Source organism: Ochotona princeps, chromosome 18, assembly GCF_030435755.1.
Source record: "Ochotona princeps isolate mOchPri1 chromosome 18, mOchPri1.hap1, whole genome shotgun sequence".
Taxonomy (NCBI): Eukaryota; Metazoa; Chordata; class Mammalia; order Lagomorpha; family Ochotonidae; genus Ochotona; species Ochotona princeps.
This window is the reverse complement of record NC_080849.1, coordinates 21,562,616-21,590,473: the sequence shown is the minus strand read 5'-3', so window position 1 is coordinate 21,590,473 and position 27,858 is coordinate 21,562,616. Positions and strand designations below refer to the sequence as shown.

The window sequence follows — 27,858 nt, the reverse complement described above, 5'->3', positions numbered from 1 at the left end:
CTGTGCCCTGTGATGGGGAGGGCATGGAGGCCTGCGCCTGCCTCCTACCTCACAAAGCCTCTCCATTTCCATCAGCACCAAGCATCCTCCTGCCCATGCTGTTGTGCAGCTGAGACTGACATTTCTCTCCTCCCAAACAGATGGAACCCCAGGTCTACCCAGCATAGAGGAGCTTGGTCTGGGGTTGGACCATGAAGCAGCCCAGGCCTGAGTCCAAGCCACTTCCCATAGCTGCTGGTGGATGCACTCACCTTCTACCCTCCTCACTGGCCTCCTCCCAGTGCGACCTGAACTGGCCTCCCCTCAACCCCTCCCTAGCCCCCACCAGGAATTCCCTGACTCATCTGGGAGTTCACTATCTCACTCAGGGTCACTCAACTCGGGAGGTAGAACCAGGACATGAATATGTTCATGGACTTAAGGCTTGGAAAGCTGGTACCCCTGGGTTATGCAGCCTACTCACAGGGGTAAGGACTTGTCTGGAGGGGCAGGAGTTGACTGAACGCTCCCCATGGCCTTTGTTTGGAGGTAAGAAGACACCTGTCAGGGTAGGGGCCGGTGAGCACTCAGCTCTTCTGGCTTCTCTGTGAAGCTGCTGAGCAGTGGGGGCAGATGCAGTGGGGAGTCCTGGATCCCAAGGCCATCTCAGTCATGTGAGTCAAGTGGGCACTGGGCTCTGGGCTCTGGGAAACGGTACCAGGCACAGGAAATGTAAGCATGCCTGGAGCATTTCTCACAGCCCTCCCAGTCTAGGACGGTGTCACTTCACAGGTGCCCTTCCATGCCAGACATATCACCATGCACAAGCCCATGGCTCGTAGGCCTAGAATCCCTCAAACAGACCAGCTTAGGCATCAGATGGGAAAAAGACATTGTACCCACCAGATGGATGTCCTCAAAACATGCTAAGAATTTAAATAATTTTAATTTAATTTCATATTTAACATCCCTAAAACTTAAGCTATAAATATTAGTTCTTACCAATTTAAAGTATGATCTAATAGCAAGTTTTTAAATAAAATAATTACTTACAGAATTTATAATATTTTAGAATATGAAAGCATTTTACATCACAAATTGGTCCCTTTTGACAAAACAGATGGGCTCCTTGCTCTCACATTAATGAAAGAACAGAGGTGGGGTCAGTAGCAACCAGGGATAGAGTGCCTGACAGTTAACATGCCTGCATCCCACATCAGAGCACCTGGGTTTGAGGCCTGGCCACACTCCAATCCCAGCTACCTGCCAGTGTTTACCCGGACAGGCATCAGGCAATGCTCTCAAGTACTCAAGTCCCTCTCACTCAAATGGATGACCTAAATTGAGTTTCCAGCTCCTGGCCTCAGGTTAGCCCAGCCCTGGCTGCTGCAGGCCTTTGCGTAGCAAATTGATGGATGAAAGATCTCTCTTCGGCCTCTCAGATAAACAAAGAAATAAATGTTTAAAGCAAGAGCCAGCTATGGAAGAAGCATAAGATACCAAACTTGACCCTTCCTGCCTATGTCTCTTATGCTTCAGAAATGCCTTTCTCCACCTTAGAAAACTCACACTGGTCCTTTAGCACCCAGCACCAGCACCCACACTTTTGGGAAACATTCTTCCATCCCCAATTCTGGGCTCTCTGCACACTGCCTCTTTTTTTTTTTTTTTTTAAGACTTATTTACTTTCATGGTAAAGTCAGATACACAGAGAAGAGGAGAGACAGAGAGGAAGATCTTCCGTCTGATGATTCACTCCCCTAGTGACTGCAACGGCTGGAGCTGAACCAATCCAAAGCCAAGAGCTAGGAACCTACTCCAGGTCTCCCATGTGGGTGCAGGGTCCCAAGGCTTTGGGCCATCCTCAACTTCTTTCCTAGGCCATAAGCAGGGAGCACGATGGGAAATGGAGCTGCCAGGATTAGAACCGGCACCCATATGGGATCCCAGCATGTTCAAGGCAAGGACTTAAGCCACTAGGCCACCTCACCGAGCCCTGCACATGGCCTCTTAACTAGAGCAAACCACAGTGTGCTAGCTAGCGGTCAGCTAATATATCTGTGTTTCTTTACAAACTGAGCATCTCAAGTGTGGGACCCTGATAACATTCAACCCTCTGTGCTCCCAAGGCAGGCAAGCTCAAAACTACATCTCCTGGCATTCTTTGCAGCCAGGATCTTGGGTGCCCTTTAGGCTCAGCCAGTCACAAGCACCTGTCCAAGACTGATTCAGAATTGTTAGGGGAGATACACAGCAGGTTCAGTGGTTTTGCAACAGGTGGCAGGGCTTGTGGAAACTGCAGTCATGGCAGCACCCCTGCGATTGGCTCTGGGCTTTCAGAAGGCTAATTTCACAGCAGGCATTCCTGGAGGCCCAGTCTCGTTCAGCTTTCCAGGCAGCGAGGTGGGGGTAAAGGGAGCAGCGGGTGGCATGCGGGCAGGCTGTGCCCTTACTACATGCCTCTGTCTTCTAATGAGTTAGCATGGGTCCTCTTCTCTGTGGCTACCCGGCAGGAGTTGGCCTAACACCTTGACACAGTCCACGACCTTGGCGCTGGTTTGTGTGGTTTTCCAGTCACTCGGTAGCAAGTGAGGTCAGGTGTCTAATCACAGAGCTCATGATGTGCAACCCAAGCCAGACCCACTGCGCCCTTAGAATCCACCAGGCCTGTGGAAGACAGGAGGCTACAGTCTTAGCCCACAGGAAGCTAGAAGGGTGGGTACTCGGCCCCAAGGCAACTCCAAGCTAGCTGTGTGGTTCTCAGAGAAATTAACCCTGCAAGACCCCACCTCAGCAGCTCCTGCCAGGGCAACCATAATGAAGGCCCTGCCACATCACCACTTGCTTTTCTGTCTCTGGACTGACCTGGTGCCCCCCTCCCTGGTGGTCCTGCCTGGTGAGCCATGCCTCTTGCTTCTAGTGACCAACTACAGCAATCCCTAGTCACCCTGAAAATACTCCATACGATACCTCAGCCAAGTCATCACAACTGCCCTTGCCTATGACTGGGTGTTAAGTTTCGACTTTCCATCTAGAAAATGGGTCTGATAGCCCTTGTTTCCCAGTCATTCCTGCCCAGGCTTTGCTTTGGGCAGATATACTACTCCATCCTGGCATTAAGCAATGATTGACTTTGTGAGAAGCACGACCACCCTGGTCACCCCCAGCTTCTGGTCTTGTCAGAATGCCCAAGGGCTGCATCTGGAGGGAGCCACAAAAATCCTTGTTTGGCCTGGGTCTAGAGACCATTGCACAGCCACAGAAGATGAGGTCAAGTGGGTGGCTGGCCTAGTAGCTAAGAGATCAGTTAGGAAGCTCATGTCCCACACACAAGGGCCTAACCCACCTCAAGCTCCTGACTCTGGGTGCAGACCCTGGGAGGCAGCAGCGATGGCACAAGTGATTCAGTTCCTGCCACCCGTGCAGGAGACCAGGGTTGAGTTATAGTTTCTTGCTTTAGCCCAGCCAAGTCCTGATTGTTGTAAGCACTTAGGGAGAGGACAAACAGATGGGAGGGATTTTAAATTTTGTGTAATGACATGAGAAGATGCTCATATGAAAACACCAAAGGAAAAGGGCTGGTGTGATAGTTCAACTGGTTAAACCTCTGTCTGTAAGCGCCAGAATCTCATATGAGCACCAGTTCATGTTCTGGCTGTTCCACTTCCCACCCAGCTCCCAGCTTATGACCTGGGAAAGCAACAGAGGATGACTCAAGTTCTTGGACCCCTGCATCTTCCCAGGAGAACCAGAAGAAACTCCTGGTTCCCGACTCCTAGCTTTGGATCAACTCAGCTCCAGCCATTGCAGCCATTTGGAGAGTGAACCAGTGGATGGAAGACCATTCTCTCTGTCTCTCCTCCTCACCGTAAAATCTGCCTTTGCAATAAAAATAAATAAATCTTAAAAAAAACAGAAAATGAAAAATGAAGAATGCAGTTCACAAAATTGTAGTCTCCAAAAAAGAATTACACACACTTGAATGAGGCAGGAAAGGAAGCAACTATAGCACCACATTCAGATGGTATTTCTTGGATCGGACTGAGTGACTTTTCACATGCTTTTCTGTATTTCGGTAAACTTTCTGTAAAGGGGTTATGATTCTCGTATGGTGTCAATTAATAACAAAACATTCCTCTCTTTCTTTAGGTCAGGACGCTCCCTTCAGAGAGCTTGAACTTGCCCTCTGCCTGCAGGCAGGCAAGAGAAGCTCTCTGACCTTCTGAAAATGCACTAGCACTCACTGGGAGTCAGACACTGTCTCTTCTTTCAGTTCTGGAAAGACTATCTCCCCTCCTGGGGCAGCTTACAGGTATAAATAGCCCCAGCCAGTCACACCAGGAGCCTACTGCCTTGCAGACCCTGCTTGGCTTCTGGCAGCCAGATCCGGGTCTGGCACCAGCTGCGTCCATCTTGGCCCATCTCTATGTCCTCAAGTACTCTGGGGACACAACTGGGTGCCAGATCAGCAGGGGGAGTCCTCTACAGGAGAACACTAATGCAGAGGCTGACATGGGTGACCCTCAGAGTCTTGGCCCTGACCACCCACCCCTCTTCCCACCCAACTCTGCATGTTGAGCATGCCCAGGCCTGCAGACAGCATGGCTCCATCATCCCCTACCAGCCTTTCTATGTGACCCTGTCCCTGCAAGAGCTCCACTGTGGGATTGTTCCCTCCTTTGAAAACATCTGCAGGGCCATGCCTTCCCCCTTGGAAAGCCACAACAGTATGGATCCTGGCAGTCATGGTTTGCACAGGTGAGGTCCATGCATTTGGCTATGTGTCAGACATCTCTCTCTCTCTCTCTCTCTCTCTCACTGTTTGTCTCTCAGATGGTGGTGGTATTCAAAAAAGCAGGAGTGCAGAGAGACCTCTTGATCACATAGGAGGAAAGTAAGAATGTGCCCCAGCTCAGCAGTGGGAACCCCAGACTCCCCCCAGGCCTAGGCAGAGTCTCAGAGAACCATCAAGAAGCTGCCTGATTTCACACTGAGCAAAAAGACCAGCATCCAGATGGCACCTTCATGCAAATTAAGAAAAAAATACTTTTTCTACAGATAAATTAAGCCATGTGTCAGGCACTTGGCAGGTAATGTGAGGATGAGCTACAGTTCAGCCCTACTTGACCCTTTCTCAAAATCGGAATTTATTTTAAAAAAAGATTTATTTGTTTTTATTCAAAAGGCAGATTTGTTTAGGGAGAAGAGACAGGGCTCTTCCATCTCCTAGCTCACTTCCTAAATGCCACAACGGCCAGAGCTCACCCAGTCTGAGACCATCTTCTTCCTGGTCTCTCCCACATGGGTTCAGGGACTCAAGGACTTGAGCCATCTTCAAGTGCTTTCCCAGGCACATTAGCAAGGAGCTGAATGGAAAGTGGAACAGTCAGGACTTGAACCGGTGCCCACATGGGGTGCTGGCACTGCAAGCAGAGGCTTAACCTACTGTGGAATGGCACAAGCCTCAGAATTTATTTTATTTTAAAATTTTTATTCACTTGTTTTTATTTTACTTGAAAGGCAAAGAAGCATAGACAGACACAGGTCCGCTGTCTACCTGTTCACTGCCCCCATATGCCTACAAGAGACAGGCCTGGGCTGAGCTGAAACCAGGAGCCCAGAACTCCTCTGGGATCTCTCACATGAGTGGCAGGGACCCAAGCACCTAAGCCATCACCTGCTGCCCCCCCCACCCAGGAAGTACATTATCAGGAATTAGGAATCCAAAGTGTATCTGAGACTATTCCAACTACTAGGAAGAGCAAGTGGACAGCCCAAGTGGTGTCCAACATTGCTGTGCCAAATGCTCATCCTACCTACTTGCCTCATTGGCTGAGTATCTTGTTCAATGCCCAACCTCCACATCTGCATGTGGATCCTTTAACTTTTCTTCCAACAGCCATGGTTCTTGAAGAAGACGTGGGCATTCTTAGCAGACAGCTCCTTTCCTCTCTCTCCCTGAGGGTGCTAGCCCCTAGGAGTGCTCAGTGCTATTTCTGAAGCTGGGAAAGAGGCCACCAGGAGCAGAGAAAACCCCCAGCAGAGCAAGACACACAGAAGTTCAGGTGTGAGCCCTGCTGCCTGATGAGACATCAGATTGAAGTTTCCACCTGGAGAGAGGCAAGAAGTGCCCAGTTGCCAACCATCACATGTCACAGGTGCCAGACACAGCTGCTGTCCTAAGGGGTGGAGAGACTTGGCGGGGGTTCCTGGTTGGACCCCAGCTGTGCCCAGCAGCCATGGTCTTTCACCTGCCCTCTCCACACCACCACTTCCTCATCTATGGCCAGCAGTTGCCAGAGCTGTTTGGAGGCATTTGAGTTGACAGCTGGAAGCCTGGCACTCTGGGTGTAACCCATATAGGTCCCAGCGCCAAGTGACAGAGATGGGAAGTTCAGGAGCTGCAGAAAGAGAGAGAAGGGAGATTCCATAGCACGCAACTGCAGCTAAAGGCAGGGAGGGAGCATTCTGCAGCCCATCTGGGGTCAAGAGGCATGATCTGCCCAGGGTGGAGGCACTAGCCCACCCCAGGACACTGCTTGAGTCAAGGGTGAAGCTATGATCCCCTGGGTTCAGGGTGGGAACCCATCCCTGCAGTGACTGTAAGGTAGGTGGGAGTGAAACCAAACCTCCCTAATGTATAAGCAGGACCCAGCCAGCCTCTTTTCTGTCTCACTTAGCACAAGGTGTCCTTGCCTGTCCTCTATCAAAAGGAATTCATTGACTTGAGTGATCCGGCTGGCCTTGAAGGTTCCAATTCTCAGACTCAAGGAGTCATTGGCTTTTCCAACAGATAAGAACACTACGGCCAGTGGTGTCCTAGGGTGATCTACGCAGGAGAAGTCCACCTTCACAGAATCCCCAGACCACATGGAAACCCCCCTCCTCCACCCCCTTGCTGCCCAATGATAAATTCCCTAGACAGCATGGTAGCACTGACCAGTCAAAGGAAGGTCATAAACTCCAATGACCAACCAGGAACCTGGACATAAGGTGATCATGTCCCTCTCAATTCCAAGTTCAATCTGTAAGAATCTTCACCCCTAACTCTTCGAGGAGCCCAGGGGTTAAGCAATAGTTGCCTGGCTCCTTGCTCTGTGCTTTGTAATAAATGCCTACTGCCCCCCACCACTCAATGTCAGTGATTGGCTTTGTGCACATCAGGCAAATAGATCCAGCTTGGGGTTCTAACGTAAGTTGTCCAACTAGTTTGGGTACCATTCAGCAACAAGAGGTTCCTCTGAACTTCACACTACTCTCATAGCTGTGGCCTATGCTGGAGCCCCTTTGGCCTTCAAGTCCTCAGCCAGTTGCGGAACACGTGACCTACTAGACCAGCTCCAGATATACACCTGAGGAATCTGAGATACAGGGAGGTGCCTCTAGTGGACTGTTCATCCAGGAGACTCAGCTGAAGGCCATAAGGCTCATGGGTCAGGAAGCTTGTGATACATCCTCAGTTCTGGACACTACCACATCCCCTCCCCCAGTGGCCTTGCCTATACAGGCCCCAAGCACTTGGGAACAATTGTAGGAGAGGAGAGGGACTTACTTCTTTTGTTTTAAAGATTTTGTCTTCATTCATTTGCAAGGTTGAGTGACAGAAACAAAAAAATCTGTCTACTGGCTCACTCCCTCAAATTCAGCTTCCCATTTTCTTATTTCTTTCTCCAGCCCAGAATGCTGTCAACCCTGATTCCCCAGATTCTCTCCAGTTGCGCAGGGTCCCAGGGCTCTGTTTTTCTTTCTCCTTCTTTTCGGCAGAACTGAGGATTGCCCAGAGAAGCTTACACCAGGCCAGCCTGCATCTGCAAAGCAGAAGCACAGTGCTATCTGCCCCATACCAACACCTGAAACCAGCCTGGGATTTATCCCCAAGAGTTCCTCTTGAAAAATCAGAGCTCCTAGCAGCAGCAAGAGGAAGGAGAGACATGGGAGAGAGGGCAATGCTGGGAGCCATTAGCCTCACAGCTCTCAGAACCAACAGGAAGGGATTGAGAAGGCAAGGGATGGAACCACAATAGCTACTAGCATTACAGCTGGATGTATGGGCCAGGAGTGAGGGCAGGAATAAAAGAAGAGCTCTAAGAACTTGAAAGGAAAGGCGGGGAGAGCTCACCAGAGACCAGGAGGAAAATCCCTGTCACCCCTTCCCAATGCCAGGACTCCCGGGTGGCAAGGTGGGGTAGGTTCTAGCCCCACCTAGCCCCACCACTCACAGCCTTGGAGCAGTGTAGCTCTCTTGACACTGCTTCCTTCTCCCCAAAGTACATGCAAATGTCAGGGAGAAAGTGAGAAATCAGTCTGTGCATGAGTTGTGAGTGTGAGGGGCCTGGGAAGTGCAGCTCAGAAGCAGCCCAGTATTTTACACTACAAAGTCTTGCCCAGAACCTGGTAACTTTATAGGTGGCTCCAGCCTTACTGCCTCACCCACAGGAACATTCTTCAGGGTTATCTTCTTTGCCCAGGACCACAAGGCACCGACCCTGGGGGAAGCACCTAGGCTTCCCAATCGGATAGCACTGGGTACTGAAACCTCAGGAGTAATGTTACCTACTTTGCAACCAACAGATCCTTTGTCTAGGAGAAGAGGGAGGAGGGCAGGTGGGAAGAACTGGACCCCAATCCCTTATAAGCCCAGACTTACGAACTCAGCTCTCGGCTCTCTCCTGAGCCACCCGCCATACTGGCCTGCCAGAATATTGTTTCTATTAAACCCTGCCACATTACTTTCTCCAACCTGAATGACTGGGCACTTCCTCAGATTCTGTGTGGGCAGGTGCCTATCCATTCTGATCAATGCAATAACCCCCTAAACCTTGCTTTTTGCTTTACCGCTGTTCTCTGTCTCACAGCTAAATTCTTTGTTGCATGAAGACAAGAACTTATTCAACTTACCTGTGCCAACAGAAGGTGTCCAGCACAGTGCCTACCATGCTATCAGCTCCCCCATGATGCCAGGCAATGGGCAGCTACTGTCAGACCCACACTGAATCTCACCCCCTTCACAGAAGAGCCTGACAACTACATTAAGCCTGTAGAGCACTTGACATCTGTCCCCCCACGATTTATTACCCAATTAGACACTATCTGGAAACAATTAGGAAGTAATTCACTACAGCATAATAAAGTGCTAAATGGAATTCATTCAAGTTCCTTCTGGCTCTCAGATATGACAGTCCCAAAGTTTCTCCTTTACAGGACTTGTTAACTGCATACACAGCGGTCAGTGTTGGCTTTGGACATGAGCTCAACTCTCTTGGGCATCAGTTTGGGAACTACTCCCTGACTTGAGGAGCCTTTCCCATCAGCTGCCATGGCCTGCCCATCTCTGCCCTAGACCTGCACACAAGGACTCCTGCGGACACCTTTAATGTCTCCTCTTCACTATCTCATCTCAGACAGGAAAGCCAAGGTTGGTGTGGAGTCAGCAAGAAGGGGCCAACAAGGCCGGCCAGGCGTCCTATGAGCTCACGGGGTAAGAGTTTTGGAGATGTTGGCACAGAGAGCCCAAACCTGTCTCCAAGGCCAAAGACTCTTCTGAGATTTGGGGGAAGCCAGAGCAGACACAGAAGGCTGAAGATGCCCCTGCTGGAAAGATCACTATGCAGAATGACCCTGAGGGCAGACATGTCTTACAGCAGGTAAAGTTAGAGGAGAACTATCCATGTGAGTGCTGGAACTACCAGGGAAGGCTTCAAGGAGGCAAGGGGCAGGGAGGAGCGCATGGTGGCAAGAGAACAAGACTTGCATGTCGGGCATCTGGCAGATGCTGAGCAGAGCTCTGTGGGTGTAAGATAAGTGCAAGCTGACAGTCCATTCTGGCTGCTGGGACAGCTCAGGACAGCCACCTGTCTCAGTTGCCCTTCACCTGCGGAACTGGAGGAAGCCTTCCTGGGATGTCCCAAGGCAGTGGATGCAGTAACCCTGCTCACCCAGTATAGGAGAACACTGGCAGTGCAACTGCCTCTTCCCTCTCCAGAACATAGCCTGAATGAAGGCTGGCTAAGGACTCAGCCTCCCCTGCTAGAACCACGCCACCCTGGCCAAGCTCCATGGGGACTCTGCAGAGACCCCACCTCCTCTCTGCTCTACATACCTCCCTTCTCCACTGGCAGGCCCAACTTCCCACCTAGCAGCCTAGACTGGCCATGTACTTCTCTGTGAGGGAGCATTGAAACTGAAGACTGCTTTCCTACCAAAGCTTTTATTATTTCCTTGCTGCATCCACCCTTCAGCTTAGTTAGCACTTTCTGAGCAGCCATGACGTGTCAGATGCGACACTGGGTGCTGAGAAGTCACAGCTGAAAAAGCACAGTTGCTTGTCCAGTTCAGGAGATGATGGTAATACAAACATGACTGGAACATCAGGTGAGGACTGGCCTCAAAGGCCTCACTTTCTGTTTAGAGCACCTGCCTAAACAGAAACATTTGCTGATTATAAAAAGCATCCAGGGGACTGGCAGTGCAGTACAATAGGTTAAGCTGCTGCCTGTGGCACTGGCATCCCATATCAGAGCATCATTTAGAGTCCCAGCTGCTCTGCTTCCTATACAGCTCCCTGTCAGCGCACCTGGAAAGCAGCAGATGGTCCAAGGGTCACCCAAGTGGGAGACCCAGATAGAGTTTCTGCCTCCTGAGTTCAACCTGGCCCAGACCTGAGAAGTGAACCAACATATGGAAGAGTCATTCTCTCTTTCTCTCTTTCTCTCTCTCCCGCTCTTCCTTTCAAATGAGTAAATATATACTTTCAGAAGGTATCTCCATCTAATCACTAGTTTCTCTAAGGATGATTATTAAACAATGCTTTGTAGATTGCAACTTGAAATTGACAAAGCTGTCATTGCATATTTCATAACTAATACATTTTCCAGTTCAGCCCAGACTTCTCCCAGCTTGTGCCCCACCAGAAGCTGTAAACGCAGCCTTTATGAGCAGTACCTGGCCTGGACTGCCCTGGCCCTTTGGGAAGTTCTCCAGACTTATCATCAGGGTTGGCTCCTTCTTGTGGTCTCACACGGCGTATGAATCACTGGCTTCCTCGCCTCTCCTGATGCTCAGGTTATATTTGGTACTTCCTGACTTCCCTTCCAAGCTCCTGTTAATAATAAATGCTAACAAGTAGAATAACACATTTCAACACACCATGCAACTATAGATAGATGGCAATATATGACATATACTGAATTATTCAATAGGTGAATTGCAGCATGAGGAGCATCCTCTGCCCTGAAACACCACCGGCTTGCTCGCTGGGATGATGCAGATGGAAGACTCATTAGCTGCTCCCCTGAGCCCTGTGCTCTACTCCCAGGATCTGTCCCACCCATAGTAAGGCAGGCAGAGGTGTACACACACCAACTGACAGATCTGCAGTGTACAATTTCAGCCCCATCCCATTAAACATGAGCTCCACATGCGGGGCCTATCATTCTTGTGTGTTCCTGGTAGAGGTGAGATTCTATTAGAAATTGAGCTCTGAAACTGGAATTTTCACAGAAAGATCTAGAATGTGTACTCAGGACACTAATTCTGTGGCTACTCTTGGAAACTCTGAGACTAACTCTTGGTCAAGCAGTGGCTCCCAGAAGGAAATCAGTTCAACTGGTAGGGACTTTGGATAAGGGTACCTGAATTCCAAAACCGAGCTGACATCAGCTAGCCTTGCCTCTTACCCAGAGGAGTCACAGAAGACAGGAAAAGGGGAAGCTGACCTGAGCCTTGGAGAGGGGGAGGTAGAAGGCGAAAACAAGGACAAGGAGGCTGATAAAGGCAGTAAGGGAGGAAGGGCATAGAGGAGAAGGAAGGACACTGAGAAGAAGGAAGGCAACCCAGGAGAGGGTAGCAGGGAGAAAGAGCAAGAATGCAAGAGTGAAGAAAGAAAAGAGGGGTACAGGAATGGGGGAAGAGGAATAGCAGACTAAAGAAGCCAGCAGCAGACAGAGCCATTGTCCATGGATGCCTGCTCCAAAACAGCTTCCCAAGGGCCTGGCAGTCTTGCTCACCTGACTGGCCCCTGCCTGGCCAGAATCTCTCCACAAGCTCTTCCAGTCGGTTCTTCTAGGGAGGCCACCCCTGTGGGAAGCCAGCCTGTGGGGCATGGGCCCCACAGCAAATGGGCCAGCACCAAAGGCTCAGTGTTCAAAGACAACCATGGACCACTCACCCTTCTGAACATCGCAGGGACCAAGAGGCCAGCTGGAGCTCCTGCTGTTTGGATAAGGAAGAAGCCATGGTTCCAAAGAGCCAGCAGAGTCAGTTCTCCTGCCATGCCCCGTCCAGCCGCAGTTAGAGGCTCTCCCCCAACCCCCGCTGGTATATGCACCTCTGCCTATCTCCCTGCTGACCATGGAGCCACAGCTGTGCTTTCCTTTTCTGAATGACTGAACAAAACTCTAACAGCAGGGTTCCCTGAAAACTCACACTCTTCTCCCAGGAGGCTCAATGCAACCTTTAGGGGGCAAAATTTGCAGCCAAGAAAACAGGGGGAGGTGACAGGGGACAGATTTGTATGTCACCCATGCTAAAAATCACAGAAATGAGGGCCCTAAAGTAGCAAACGCCTCTTGAAAAGCCCTGGCTAAGGAGCTGACGTGGTGGTTCAATAGGTTAATCCTCTGCCTGCAAGTGCTGGCATCCCATAAGGGTGCCACTTCATGTCCCAGCTATTCCACTTCCCATCTAGCTCCCTGCTTACGGACTAGGAAAACTGAGGAAGATGGTTCAGGTCCTCAGGCCCCTGCAGCCATGTGGGAGACCCAGAGAAAGCCCTGGCCTTGGATTACTCCAGCCATTGTGGCCATTTGGGAGGTGAATCAGCCACCACTCCCTCAGCCATCACGCCAACATGCCCCCTCCGGGTGACACAGAGCACCCTTGGTGATCAACTTCAGTTCTAAGCACCACAACACAACAGCATGGAAGGGCAAGTCCCAGCTGCATCCTGATAGAAATGCTTGTGCCCCAGTCCAGGGCAATTCCATTTGTGCCTGGGCAGTGGATCTTAGAGGGCAGATAACTGACATCTGACATCCCCCACACACATACACATACCTGCGTGCCTTTGGCAATGGGCACACCACAGGGACAGACCTGGGCCACCTCTCCGCCCTGCCGCGGAAGGGGAATGGTAAGTCCCTACCCTGTTGGGGTTGGATCTCACACCAACTTACTCTGCATGAGACAGGAAATAGGCGAGTTTAGCACTCTGAGCCATTGGAGGGAACCGTGGGAATGAGCACCGGGGGGAGGGGCCGCAGGAACAGACTCGACTCCCCCCTCCCTGACCCTCCGGCCGGGGTCTGTACCTGGAGCTGGAGTCACTGCCGCTCTGCACCGTGTGGTCGTCGGTGACATTAAAGAGCCCCGTCCAATTGGCCAGCTGGTCACCACTCTGCCAGCCAAACTGGAGGCTTCTGGCAAGAAAACGAGGCAATCGGTACTGACGTATTTGTTAGTTCACGCTGTCTATCTGGAAGCCACATTCTGTCACTGGCTCAAATGGTGCATCACCTCCATCACATACTTAACACAGACAAGGCTGAGAATGATGGTCACACTGTGGCCCACATGCTGGGCACCTCGCCCTACTCCTCGGTTCACTTTAACTGCAGGGTTGAGGGGACACGTGTTATACACAGGGAGGCTGAGGCTTGGCAGGACCAACCAAGGTCACAGACTCTCCTGCCTCCTACCTGGTACAGTCCTCAGTTCCCAGCTTAGACACTTAAATTAGGAGGGGTCTAGTTGCCAGCACTTGGGCCTCCTCGATCCACGGCTTCCAAGTGCAAAAGGAAGGTGTTTGGGAGGTTCAGATAAAGGACCTCACACATTCTACTCCCTTCCCACATACTTGAATAAAATGATAGCAAAAGAATCAACACATGGGAGGGACCATTGCTATGGCATAGTAAGAAAGGCTGCCAGCAGAACAAATGAGCACCAGCTTGAGTCCCTGCTGTGTCACTTCTTATCCAGTTCCTTGATACTGAACCTGGGAAAGCAGCAGAAAATGGTCCATGTGCTTGAGCCCCTGCACCCACATGAGGAACCCGGATGAAGCTCCTGGCTCCTGGATTCAGACCAGCCCAGCTCCACTTGTAGCCACTTGAGGAGTGAATCGGTGGGTAGAAGATATCTGTCTCTAACTCTGTCTTTGAATTAAATAAATCTTAAAAAAGAAAAAAGTCAACAAAGACATGGGTAGAGAAGTAAGGAGAGAAGGAGCAAAAAACAACAGTTTGAAAAATGAAAAGCAAATCAGCTTCTCCCCTTGCTGTGACTGCCTTTCAAATAAATAAATAAAACTTTTAAAAAAAGACTGGGGGTCAATACAGTGGCATAGCACGTAAAGCTGCAGCCCATGAGGCTGGCAGTCCCTATGGGCACCTGTTTGGCTGCTCCACTTCCGAACCAGCAATCCCTGCTAAGGTACCTTGGAAAACAGTGGAGGCTGGCCCAGTGCGTGGTTCCCTGAATCCATGTGGGAGACCCAGAAGACGTATCTGGCTTCTGACCTGCCCAGCCCTGGCACTGTGTCTGCCTACAAGAAGCTCATCTACGCCCAGTGCATTGCTCAGTGAGGCTCACAGACAGAGGGCCAGGGACAGTGGAAGGCAAGGCATTGTTCAAAGCAGGAAGATGGCATTAAGTTTGTGTAAGGAACAGTCAGAGAACCCTCAACTGCCCCCAACGCACCACTTACCCTCCTCAGCTGGAGCAGGCTGGTAGCAGCCTCTGCCCATGGCACTGCTGTCAGCAGGTGTCCTCCTGGGGAAGGTAACCATGGGGAAGTCCTGCTCTGCTCTCTTGTGTACAGAGGGTGTACTGACAGCCTGCCAACTGGACACCAGGCCTCAGGATGGTAGGCCTACCCACGTGCCTGACCTGCTTGGCCTGGGGTATATTTCTCAGGAAGCAAATACACTGGATTGGCTCCAGAGCATCTCTAGCAGAGGGAAGGGAGGTATCACCCACTCACCCTGGGCCAGGCTTTCCCAGCCTGGCACTGTGGACACCTGAGCCTGTAGACACAAGTTTTCAGTGGCAAGACTGTTCATGGGAGGATGACAGGTAGCATTTCTGGGGTCTCCTGCCACAGGTCGTGAATACCTTGCTGCCATCCACCTGCTATACCCGGGAGTGTCTAGGAGCAGGTTCTGGCCTCCCTGTTAAGACACCTGCAGTACAGATCAGAGTGTCTGGGTTCAACTCCCAGCCTCTGCCCTAGATCCAGCTTCCTGCTAACAGAAACAAACCCTGGGAGGCAGCAAATGACGGCTCCAGGGACTGAGGCCCTGCCACCTACGTGCGACACCTGGAGGCACTTCTGTCTCTCAGCTCACTCTGAGTCCAGCATCTGAGGCTCAGCAAATGAGTATATTATCGCACGCTCTCTCTCTCTCTTTTTCTCTCTCTCCCCACCCCCTCCTTCTTTCTATTTTCCTTTCAAATACATTTAAAAAGAAGCCAAAACCCCTAGAGTGTCTCCAGACTTTGGAAGCAAATGCGCCCTGGTGGAGAATCCCTGTCTTACAATAACGCACAGAGCTTCCAAGGATGAGGTGAGAACTTGCCGACCCTTGCAGATGAGACCACACTAAAACCAAAAAAAAAGACTTGACCTGAAAGAGAACAAAACCACCAGAAAAAAGAGGGGGGAGGGCAAGGAAAGGAGACAAGAGGAAAGATCTGTTCAATTAAACCCTTCCTAAAAAAATTACCTCGGGGCCAGTGCCACAGCCTAATGGGCAGAGCTGCCACCTGTGGTGCCTACATCCAATTCAAGTCCCAGCTGCTCCACTTCCAATCTGGCTCCCTGCTTGTGTATGCGGGCAAGCAGTGGAGGATGACTCAAGGGCTCAGCCCCCTGTACCCAAGGGTGAGACCCAGAGGAAGCTCCTGGCTCCTGGTTTGGGGCCAGCCCATTTGGAAAATGGACTAGTGGTTGGAAGAGTTCTCTTTCCGTCTTTCCTTTCTCTGTTAACTCCACCTTTCGAATAAATAAAATAAGTATTTAAAACAAACAAGCAACTTCTAAGATGCAGGAAAGGAACAGCAGGTGGTTTGTAGCAGGGACTGGCCCAGCCACACCTCCACCAATGACCAGGTGCCCTCAGCTGACTCTGCCACTCTGCAGGTTTCTGGGCTCATCTACAGCAACGCAACTGTCTCAGACACCTGCAGAGCCCTACACAGAACATATCACTACAGAGCTAAGCTGCCTCTGCCGCCAACACCCCAGCCTCTGTCCTGTGTGGACCGCTCACCTCTCACCTGCCTGTTCCCAGGGTTGCCCCACTAGGCCCTGGACATTTGGGGCAATGGCAGTGGAGGGCTGAACACATGAGGCACTCCACCCATGCCTGGATGAGTGCTGCTTTCCTTCCTACCCTCTCTAGTCTCCAGGTTGGAGAGGCAGTTGACCTGGGAGAGAAACCAGTGCAACCTCAGGATACAGTCTGAAGCCACAGCCAAAGCCCATGTGGCTCTTAGCCCATTCACAAAGCCTCTGTGTCCTGGTTTTCTTCTTGTGCAGCATTTACTCAACGTGGATTCACTGAAGTGATTCAGTTTTGCTTCAAAGACATCAGCAAGATGGTTTGGAGGGAATCTGGGTTTGGTTTATTGTGAAGGGAGATACTTATGAGCACCTCCTAGGAACCAAGCCCTCACTCTACAGGGTCTGCATTCACCAGTATCCTGCACAAATATCATTCTCTCCATTTAGAGATGATGGAGTATGCAGTGTGTGGCCACACAGCTAACAACAGGCCAAGCTAAGATTTAAACCCAGGACTATCTGACTTTAAAACTGTTCCTCCCAAAAGCCTTTACACCAGGTTGTCTGTGAGCTAAGACAACACTCATGTCTCCACCTGGGACTTGGCCAATTAGCTGGTTCCCTGGCATATTCAAATAGATTCCCAGCTTAACAGTCCACTGTGAAACTCAGATTAAAACACAGGTTAGCTGGTAAAATTTTCCACAGAACAACATGCCAAGAGTCAGGCTGCCACACTGCTCCTCTCCTGGAAAAGCAGTCGAGGATGGCCCAAAGCTTTTGGACCCTGCACCTTCGTGGGAGACCCAAAAGAGGCTCCTGGCTGCAAGGCTGACAAATCTAGAAAGCTGCCTTTGGTTATATCAAGACTCTGTTAGTGATTTTTAAGTTTAACCCAGTTAGGGCTCCTTATTTCATTTTTAAAAGAATTATTTGTTTTTATTGGAAATGCAGATTTACAGAGAGAAGGAGAGGAAAAGATCTCCCATCTGCTGGTTTACTCCCCAGATGGCCATAACAGCTAAAACTGAGTCAATCCGAAGTCAGGAACCTGGAGACCCTCCCGTCCTCTCATATGAGCAGGGGTCCAAGGCTTTGGATCATGCTCTGCTGCTTTTCCAGGCTATAAGTGGGGAACTAGATGGGAAGTAAAGCAGCCAGTATGCAAATGAGCACCCATATGGGATGTTGGTGCTGGCAGGTGGATGATTAGCTGGTTGGACCATTACCCTGACCCCAAACTGGGAGTTAAGTGTTGGTAAATATGGATATTCTGCCACATTGATTCCAAATTCATTTTTATTTGTTTGTCTAATAAATTAGGGAACCAGCATGGTGGTATAACAAACTAAGCCTCCACCTGAAGTGCTGGCATCCCAGGTGGGTGCTTGTTCTACTCCAGGTGCTTCACTTCTAACCCAGCTCCCTGCTAAAGGACTGGAAAAGCAGCAGAGGATGGTTCAAATCCTGGGACTTTGCACCCACATGAGAGACCTGGAAGAAACTCCTGGCTGCTGGATCCAGATCAGCACAACTCCAGCCATTGTAGCCACTTGGAGAGTGAATCATAGGATGGAAAAATCTTTGTCTTTGGCTCTCCTTATCTCTGTAAATCTGCTTTCCAATAAACAATAAATAATTTTTGTGAAGGAGAGGAATTAGAGGATCTTACTGTGTCCCCAAAGGACAAGAGAGACACAAGGTAGGGGCAAGGGAGAGACAGGATATGAACTTCCAAGGCTGGACATGGAGAAACTCAGGGCTGGGGAATAGAGGCAGCTCAGCCAAGTGCCAGGGTATAGCACTTAAGGTGGTCCTCATGCTCAGACTCCTGCAAATGAAGGGTTGACACCAGGGAGTAGGAGCCTCCTTAACTTTGTTACCTGATCTCTTGCTTGTCTTCCTCTCTTTCCAGACCTGCAGCTTTGCTCAGAAGAAACTTGTTCTGAGCAAAACAGCAAAGCTGTCAGATTTTCCTGGTGGCAGTGGCATGGCACATGCTCCAGGCTGCTGCCCACTCAGCATCCATTCTGCCTTCCAGCGCACCTTCCTCTACCCATAATATTATCCAGTTATCCCTGGAAGCATCCTCTGGTCCACATGATCCTCACCTCCTATGGCTCTGTCCCCTGGGCAGGGGGCAGCTGGCTCAGCGAGGAGTATTCTCAATTGCACACTGAAGGCAGCACAAGGGCTATGCTTTTCCCTGACCCAGTTTCCAATCCTTGTGCCTCAGGTCTATGTCCCCAACGTGCAGATGTGCACCCTCAAGGTGAGGAGACAGGAGGGCATGAGGGTGGGGTATTGGTTGGAGAGGAAACTAGGCATGGATGGGTCCTTGAGAAGGCAGAGGGTGCTCAGAACAGCAGCACCTGTGCCAAGAGGCCACGGGAGGGAGTGGGCACTGTAGGTGAGATGGGAAGGTACAGCAGGCACAGGAAAGCAGCCAAGGACAGCAGGTACTGGCCCAGTGTGGAGAAAGGCCCAGTGGGGGCAGCAGGGATGTGTGCAGAAGACCCTAGCTACCACTCTAAATGTCCAGCCTTCAGAGCGGGTGCCCAGCACAGATTGAATTCTCTTTGTGGTGATGAGGTAGGGAACACACACATTCAAGGGCTGCTCTTTCTGGCAAAAAGGGCCAATACAGAACCCTATGTGCATGTACACCCAGCACCCCCTACAGAAACAGCTGCTTTCCCACCCCCTGGGGATCCCTCATGCTAACAGTCCTCAGCTCTCAGCCCTCTCTGAAGAAAGCCACTTTGTCCAAGGTCATTCCTCATCAAAGCCCTGGGGACCAGGGAGCTTTTCTTTTCTTCCTTATCTTTTCTTTTTTTTTTTTTATGATACTGTTGAACAGGCACACGGATTCTCCTCTCACCCCTCAACCACCTTCCTGCCTCACTGTTTTCCCCTATATTATTATAATAGTATAGTTCGTCAAAAATAGTCACAAGTTCAGCATTCTGCTTTTTAATGTATCATGATATTTTAGGCATAAACAATGGTAGAAAGTCTATCCTATTGTCAAGGTATATTTAATGGCTTCTCTGGGAGTCCTCCTTTTATTCAGGAGTAGAGAAGCAGACTGCAACGTAGCATCACTCCTCCGGGAAGCTTTCTGTACCACTGCACTGCAGTTTAGTTTCTACCTCTGCTCAGTTATGTTTCCATCTGTTCCTTCCCTTGAGTACTGACCCCAAGAGCACTTAGTAAACGCCTGCACTCTGGACTCTGCCTCAGAGTCTTCTTTCCAAGGAGCCCAGTCAGTAGCATCCTCCCACCAGAAAATACTAAAATAAAGATTCAGACTTTTGGGAGCGGGCATCTTGTGTAACAGTCAAGATGCCACTTACGATGACTATGTTCCATATGGGAGTGCCTAGGTTCAAGGTCTAATGCCACTCTTTATTTTAGCCTCCTGCTAACGTTAATCCTAGTAATGGCTCAAGCTGCTTGTTTCTGCCACCCATACAGGAGACGTGAGTTGAGTTCCTTGATCCTGGCTTTGGTCTGCTTCAGCCCCAGCTGTTGTGGGCATTTAGGGAGTGACCCAATAGATCTTTTCTTGTCTGCCTGTCTGGATCACTTTGCCTTACAGATAACTTATACAAACAAACAGAAACCTTTGGGGCCCAGCACAATGGCTCAGTGGCTAAATCCTCACCGTGCAAGCACCAGGATCCCATACAGATACTGGGGGTCCCAACTGTTGTACTTCCCATCCAGCTCACTTGAGGAGCGAACCAGAAGATGAAGGATCTTTCCCTCTGTCTCTACTTCTCTCTGTAAATCTGATCTGCCTTTCTAGTAAAAATAAGCAAATCTTTAAATAAACAAAAACAAGCAAACAAAACTAAAACCTTTAAGCACATTCTTACATGGATGGTTAATCTGTTAAGAAGAAAAACAGTAAAGTAGTAGACAAGTTATAACACAAAAGCTGTCCTGAAAACACCAGCCAATCCCAATGACTCATGCTCCCCTTAAAGGAGCCATAGGTACTCCCCAAGGTAGAGGGTCTCACACACTCACACACAAAAACAAAAACCTCCTCCAAAAGCCAGAAAAATCATAAGTAACACAAAAAGCAATGTGAAAATAAGAGCAAGATTTATTAAAAAAAATATGATGTAGAATTAAACCCTTAGCCATGCATGATCACAATAGAGAATGCTAAGCTGTTCATGTCAAAGACAAAGACTAGATAAAAAAATTGTAAATACATGCTAATTACAACACAGAATGAAATGTATACAAATATTGAAAAACAGAATCAGCATCATAAATATCATGCTCTCTTATCATAATAACTGCATTAAAATAAAAAGGTAAAGCTTTAAGAAAGAAATTTCTCGACATGTGAAAAAAATATTTCTAGATTGATGGGTGAAGAGATTAATCATTTTAAAAATTAGAAAACACTTGGAAGTAAAAATAAAGAAAATATCTGTGGTGTTACCAGTTACATGATCTTGAAAAGATGACTGAACCCCCATTACACTTTGGTTTTACTTGCTGCTTATAGGAACTCACATGTTAAGACATAAAGCAGGTGGGCCAGAATTGAAACCCCAGCAGATGCAACATAATTATGAGTCATGATCATCATCATTGCAAACAAAAGGTATACATGCATAAGGAATTGAAGAATTACAGATAAACATCCCACTGAGGAAGTTAGGAAAAGAATATAGAATACAAGCAAAGCATAAAATTTCATCTACTAAAAAGCATATATACAAAATAAAACCAATAAGACTCCAAATCTAGCCATTTAACAAAGATCAATTTAAGAATAGAAAAAGTTAAAGAAATGAAAAAGGGAAAAAAAAACTACAGCTGCAACAGAAATGTAATTGAGAAAAGAAATTTTGTGCCAATAAATTTGACATTAAAAGTTTCTATAAAGGCCAGCATTGTGGCATAGCATACTAGTCCTCCACCAACAACAGTGACATTCCATTTGTGTGCCAGTTTGAGACCTGGGGCTGCTCCATCTTTAATCCAACTTCCTGCTAATGAGACTAGGAAAGTAGTGGAGGATGGCTCAAGTGCCTGGCCCCTATACCCACATGGGTGAGACCATGAAGATTCTGGCTTCAGCCTGGCCAGCTGTGGTCTTGCGACCATTTGGGGAGTGAACCAACAGATGGAAGATTCTCTGTTTCTCCTTTCTATATAACTCTGCCTTTCAAATAAATAACACATAAGTCCTTCAAAAAAATTTCCATAAGACATAAACATACTTTGTCCTATATTAATTGAAGGCTGGGTGTGGCTTCTCTGCTTGCCCCTCCTCCCCAGATACAGGAAGAAAACAAAGGGGAATGTGGAAATGGTGATCTCACCTACTTTTCTGTAGCCCTTGGCCCTTATCATCCTAATCAACTATCATCAGAAATAAAAATAATTAATTTTAAAAGAAACATAAAATCTAAATAGTCTTACAACCACCAAAGAAATAAATTAGTTGGAGCAGCACTGTGGCACAGTAGGCTTCAGATAGAGCTTCCTGCTAGTGAGCCTGGGATATTCATGGGAGACAGCCTGAGTGCTCAGGCTGCTGCCACGTATATAGAACATCAAGATGGAACTTCTAGCTTCAACCTCGCCCAGACCTGACTGGTCTCAAACAAATAAATAAATCTTTTTTTTTAAGTAAAAGAGAAAGAAATTAATAATATAAGGCCATCCCATCAGAAAACTATCAGGTACAGATGGCCAAACAGGTGAGTTCTACTAAGCTTTCAAAGTATAGATGACCTTTAGAAATTTTTACAAATTATTTCAGGGAATATAAAAATAGAGGCCAGTCCCAACTCATTTTGCAAAGCTGGTTTTCAAACAAGACAAAGAAAAGAATGATTACAGGAAAAATACATGCCCAGTATCATTTAAGAACATGAGATGCAACATCCTAAACCCAAGTAAGATTCAATATAATCTTATATCATAAAGCAACTAAAATACCACGAACAAGCTGGATCCATCCCTAAAACACAGGCATCCATCTTCCTGAAACTGTCTTAGACCATGAGTTCTAAAGCAGGCTAATGAAAGCCAGAGTAACCACCACCCATAGAAAAACAGATAAACTGGGCTTCAGCAAAGGGTAAAACTTTCTGCACAAGCCAAGAACTGGTGTTCAGTATAAGGTACTAATATCTGGCAATAAATAAAGAGCTCTGACAACTTAATAATAAAAAGACACACAATCCAAATTAAAAGTAGGCCAAGGATATAAATAAATGGTTCTCTTGGGAAGATAGACACATGGCCGATAGGCACATAAGAAGCAGCTCCACATGGCAAGTCCTAAAACTACAGTGCAACACTACTACAAAACCATCCCAGTGGCTGTGCCAGAAAGATAAATGGGGCAAGCATGGTGACCTATATCCCATACCCCACAGCCGAGTACCATTATAAGCCCCAGCTGCCCCATTTTCAACCCAGCTTACTGCTGATGAATCCTGGGAAGCAGCATTTGGTGGTACAAGTGCTTGGGCCCCACCTATGCATGTGTGAGACCCAGCTGGAGTTCCTGGCACTCGGCTTTGGCTTGGGTCACTCCAGGCTATTGCATCCACTGGGGGACTGAACCAGTAAATGGAAAAGGGAAAATGGAAAATAGAAATCTCTCTCTCTCTAACTCTGTCAGGTAGATGAAAAAATATTTTCACACACACACACACAAACACACACACACACAAAACCCTTCTATGCTAGTGTACCTGGGCACGCAGCAGAGGAAGGATCCCTGTTACTTATATGGGAGACCCAGATACCTACATGGGAGTTCAGGGTTCCTGGTTTTGATCTGGCCCAGCTCCAGTCACTGTAGCCACTTGGAGAGTGAACCAGTGAACAGAAAATCTCTTTGGGACAGGTGCAATAGCCTAACAGCTAAAGTCCTTGCCTTGCACGTGCCAGAATCCCATATGGGCACCTGTTTGTGTTCTCGTCGCCCCGCTTCCTAATCAGCTCCCTGCTTGTGGCTTGGAAAAACAGTCGAGGACAGTCCAAACACTTGGGAGCCTGCACCCACGTGGGAGACCCAGAAGAAGCTCCACGCTCCTGGTTTCTGATTGGCTGAGCTCCAGCCATTGCAGATTTGGGGAGTCAATTGTTGGACAGAAGATCTTCCTCTCTGTCTCTCCTCCTCTCTGTATATCTGACTTTCTTTTTTTATTATTTTTTAAAAAAACACCTTTATTTGCTTTAAAAACATAAGACTTCTTGTACAATAAAGCATAAGCATGTTTCATCTACAAAGTCAGAATATCTTCCTCATGGAACACGCAGGAAGAAAGGAAAAACACACACACGGCAAAGTAGTCACAGATTACCTCTAAAATAATTAAGACTTTCGGCCAGAAAAATTAATCTTTTGAAAACAAAAGTATAAAAAAATAAATATTAAGACAAAAAAGAAAATCTGTCACTTCCTCTTTTTCTCTGAAACCATACCTGTCAAATAAAGAAGTCTTCACAAAAAATTTAATGTGATGAAGGTTATGGAGGAATTGGGATCCTCACACACTGCTGGAAAGAAAGTGCAATTGTACAGTCATTTTCCTTGTTTGATAACCATAGACTTACCACATCAACCAGCACTTCCACTCACAGTCACAAACCCAACGCAAACTGAAAACATCTGTCCATGCAAAACCTTGTAAAAGAACCCTCATGATAACAATTTACATCACAGCAAAAAAAAAAAAAAAAAGTGCAGACAACCCCGAATACCAGCTGAAGAATAGCAAAAACAAGCTGTGGTAGATCCACACAACAAAATGGTAATCCAAGATGGAAGAAGCTCTGCTGTGGGTGAACTTGAAAGTACCGTACCTAGTCAAAGAGGCCAGTCACACAGGGCCGTATGTGATCCATTTATAAGAAATGTCCTGAGTAGGAGAGCCTATAGAGATAGAAAATAAAGTGCTCATTCCCAGGAATGGAGTGGGGAAACTGGAGGGTGCAGGATTTCTCCCTTGGGGTAATGAAATTGTTCTAAAGTTGGCCATGCTAATGGTATATAACTGTACACAATGGGTTGTAAAGTAAAATTCCATGGGGTACTCCGAGACACTTAAAGATTATTTATTGTGGGTAAAACAACAAATTTTTTTCCATTTTAATCAGGTTTTAAATAATTGATTTAAGAGGCAGATTAACAGAGAGAGGAAAATTAGAGAAAGAGAGGGAGAGAGTTCTTCCATCCACTGGTTCACTCCCCAAATGTCTGCAACAGCTAAGGCTGGGTCAAGATGCAGCCAGGAATCAACTATCCCTTTTGGGTCTCTCATGTGGGTAGCAGCAGCCCAGATACTTGGGTCATTATTTGCTGCTTCCCAATTACATTAACAGGAAATAGGATGTCAAGTGCTGAGCACCTGAGGCTCCATCAGGCAATGCAATATGGGATGCAACATCCCAAGCGACAGTTTAGCCTGTTGTGCCACAATACTGTTAACTATTTTCATGTGTACACAACTCAGTGGCATTAAGTACATCCACTCTGCTGTGCTGTCATCATCACCATCCTCCACTAGAACTTTTTCACTTCCCCCAATTCAAACTCTGTACCCATTAGGTGATCAGATAACCCTGACTAGCATTCTGATTTCTCTCTCTCTGGATGCTTTTTCATTTTTTTCAGTTTACAAAATTTATTTATCTATCTATTTATTTATGATGATGATGTTTACATATTTAATCAGGGTGGAAAGGATTGAAGAATAGGGGGAAATGTCTAAGACCATTGTTCCCTGGGCCCGGCGGCATGGCCTAGCAGCTAAAGTCCTCGTCTTGAACGCGCTGGGATCCCATATGGATGCCGGTTCTAATCCCGGCGGCTCCACTTCCCATCCAGCTCTCTGCTTATGGCCTAGGAAAGAAGTCAAGGACGGCCCAAAGCTTTGGGACCCTGCACCTTCGTGGGAGACCCAGAAGAGGTTCCAGGTTCCCAGCTTCGGATCGGCACAGCATCAGCCGTTGCGGTCACTTGGGGAGTGAATCATCGGATGGAAGATCTTCCTCTCTGTCTCTCCTCCTCTCTGTATATCTGACTTTGTAATAAAAATAAATAAATCTTAAAAAAAAAAAGACCATTGTTCCCTAGTTCTCTTTTCCCATATCTGGGGAAAGGAGGGAGATAAGGGGAGAAACTGCCTCCAGCTTCCCAACCACCTCAGTACCCCAGGATGAGGAATAGCCATCCAATGTCATCCCAGGGTCCCCAATGTGGAGCATGTTCCAAGGGTTCTGCTCAAGTGGTTTCAATAGTTCCAAAATGCTGTCAATCTTGCCAATCCAAGGATGAGGAAATACTTCCAAGGTCCACTGGCTGACATAGTGCATCTTAGAGTCTCCATTCCTTCAGATATTTGCTTCAGATACTTGCTGTCAATACTTGGCTGGGTTGGTTATCCAATTTGTTCTGCTTTCCTTCCTCTGCTATAGTACATGATGTCCTTTGAGGGTGCCAATTGACTGCTATATCCTCCATGTGAATTTGGGTATGCCATTCATGCTCCACCTTTTCCACTGAAGAGCCCCAATTCTGACACATGTACTCTACAGTTAGTCCACTGATCCTGAAATTCTCCCCATGGCTGAAGTTCTGAGTCTAGCTATTCAGTTGGTGGAACCCCCAGACAGACCTGGTCTGAGATGTTCCCAGACCTGACAAGGTGTGCTTGCCAGTATGGGATTTGGCTTAGTCTGTTACCCACATCAGCCTATGCACACACTGGTAATTGCAATTGCTGGGTCAGTTCTGTCTCCAGCCCCATCTCTCACGCAAATCAATGGATACCCAACTGCAACCCAGCCCAACTATACAGCCCAACCCAACTACACACTCAGCCCTCACATACACCAGCAGGAGTTGCAGCCTAGCCAAAGCAACTTCGATAACCTCCACCAGACGCACCCCCAGCCCTATTTTCTGTACTTGCCAGTATGTGTGGCAGACTGGTCTGGTCTGCCACACATCCCATTCAGCTCTTGTATATGTCAATGGATGCTGAAACTTAGCTCAAACCAACCGACCCCACTATCCAGCTCATACTCAGGCTGGTGAGTGTCACCACCTGTCTAGCCAGGCCTTCCCCAACCCCGGTTCTCACGCTTACCAGTTGGAGTTGCAGCCCATCAGAAGGGTGCGCAGAGTTTCCCTATTGGTTCTACTCCCAGCCCTGGATATTGACTCTCCAGATGGTTTTTCAGTCTGGCTTGACAGGATTTGCCCCTAGTCCCAGTTACCACACTCACCAGCAGGAGCACCAGCCCAGAAAGAAAGCAGAGAGCCCACAATTCCCCCCTACCAGGCTCACACCCTTCCCCCCAGGTCTCATGTATACTGTTGGATGCTATGACCCAGTATGGCATAGACCGCCTCACCTCGGCATTTGCCAGGGTGCTACAGCCTGGCCCAGTCTGGCCTGCACCCAGTTCCAGCTCATGCTGGTGGGTACTGCAGTCTAGCTTAGCCCAGCCAGCCCCCAGTCCCAGCCTTAATGTAAACTGGCTGATGTTACAGCCTGGCCTGTCCTGCATGCCATTTTGGTTCTCAAACCTGCCAGGAGGTGTTATGAACTGGCCCAGCCTGGGCTACCTCCAGATCTGACCTACATATGCCAGGGGGTTCTATACCTTGCCCAGTCTGGGCTACTCCCAGCCTTGTCTCCTGTGCTCACCTGCATAGTGATAGAGGAGTTCTCAAGCTCCTCTATCAGCTCTCTTCCCAGTGGCAGATCTCACGCACCCTTGGACCTGGTGGGTCCTTGGACCAGACTAACCTGGTCTACCTCCTATCTTGGCAAAAACAAGTGTTCTTGCCCAACCGGCCCACACCCATTCTGGTTCTTACTGTTGGGCGTTACAGCCCAGCTACACCTTATCCATGCCAAGACACAGCTCTCCAGTGGTTCAGTGGGAGTCATCTGTGTCTATGAATCTAACCTCTCTGGATCCTGCATATTAAATGGAATCAGACAGCAGATTTCTTTTTGTGTTTGTCTTATTTATTATACTAGCATTTTCTAAAGATTCATCCACATTGTAGCACATGTCGGATTTACCTTCCTTTCCAAGGCTAAATAACATCCCACTGTATTTTTAAAAGTAAGTAGAATAATTTTAACGCAATACACTAGAAAACATTACATTGCATTTTTCATAACAAGGCCCAGGATCATTTCACAAAAGGTTTCCATTGGAAGCCCACATGAGTATGCTCTGGGTTACAGTAACACATCGCTCACTGTGCATCACAAGCAGGTAAGCTTGAACAAGACTGATTTTGATGGTTGAGACTCAAGTTCACACTGCTAGCCTGGCTTTTCTCCATCTGAAGTGCCGGAACTCACTTCTAAAGAACTGTTTGAGGGCCAGTACAATGACTCAATTGACTAAGCCTTCACCTGTGATCCCAGCATGCCATATGAGCACCAGTTCATGTCCTAGTTACTCCCGTTCCCATTCAGCTCCCTGCTTATGGCCTGGGGAAGCAGCAGAGGATAACTCAAGTGCTCAGGCCCCTGAACCCACTTACGAGACCCAAAAGAAGCTCTGGCTTTGGATCAGCT

The 27,858-nt window shown here is 48.2% G+C and overlaps 1 protein-coding gene across 3 annotated transcripts in view; it reads right to left on the bottom strand.

The window, feature by feature from the left end:
• The window catches only part of ST8SIA5 (ST8 alpha-N-acetyl-neuraminide alpha-2,8-sialyltransferase 5), a 54,987-nt gene that overhangs the window by 21,784 nt on the left and 5,345 nt on the right, over positions 1-27,858 (bottom strand). The window contains exon 2 of one of the 3 annotated variants that reach the window (XM_004579518.2): positions 13,287-13,394. The exons of 1 other annotated variant lie outside the window; for it this stretch is intronic. In XM_004579518.2, the coding sequence (XP_004579575.2) occupies positions 13,287-13,394 (108 nt within the window). Of the gene's footprint in view, positions 1-11,984; positions 12,175-13,286; positions 13,395-27,858 lie in introns of those variants that run through there. One more of the 3 variants, XM_058676981.1, reaches the window with a different exon arrangement.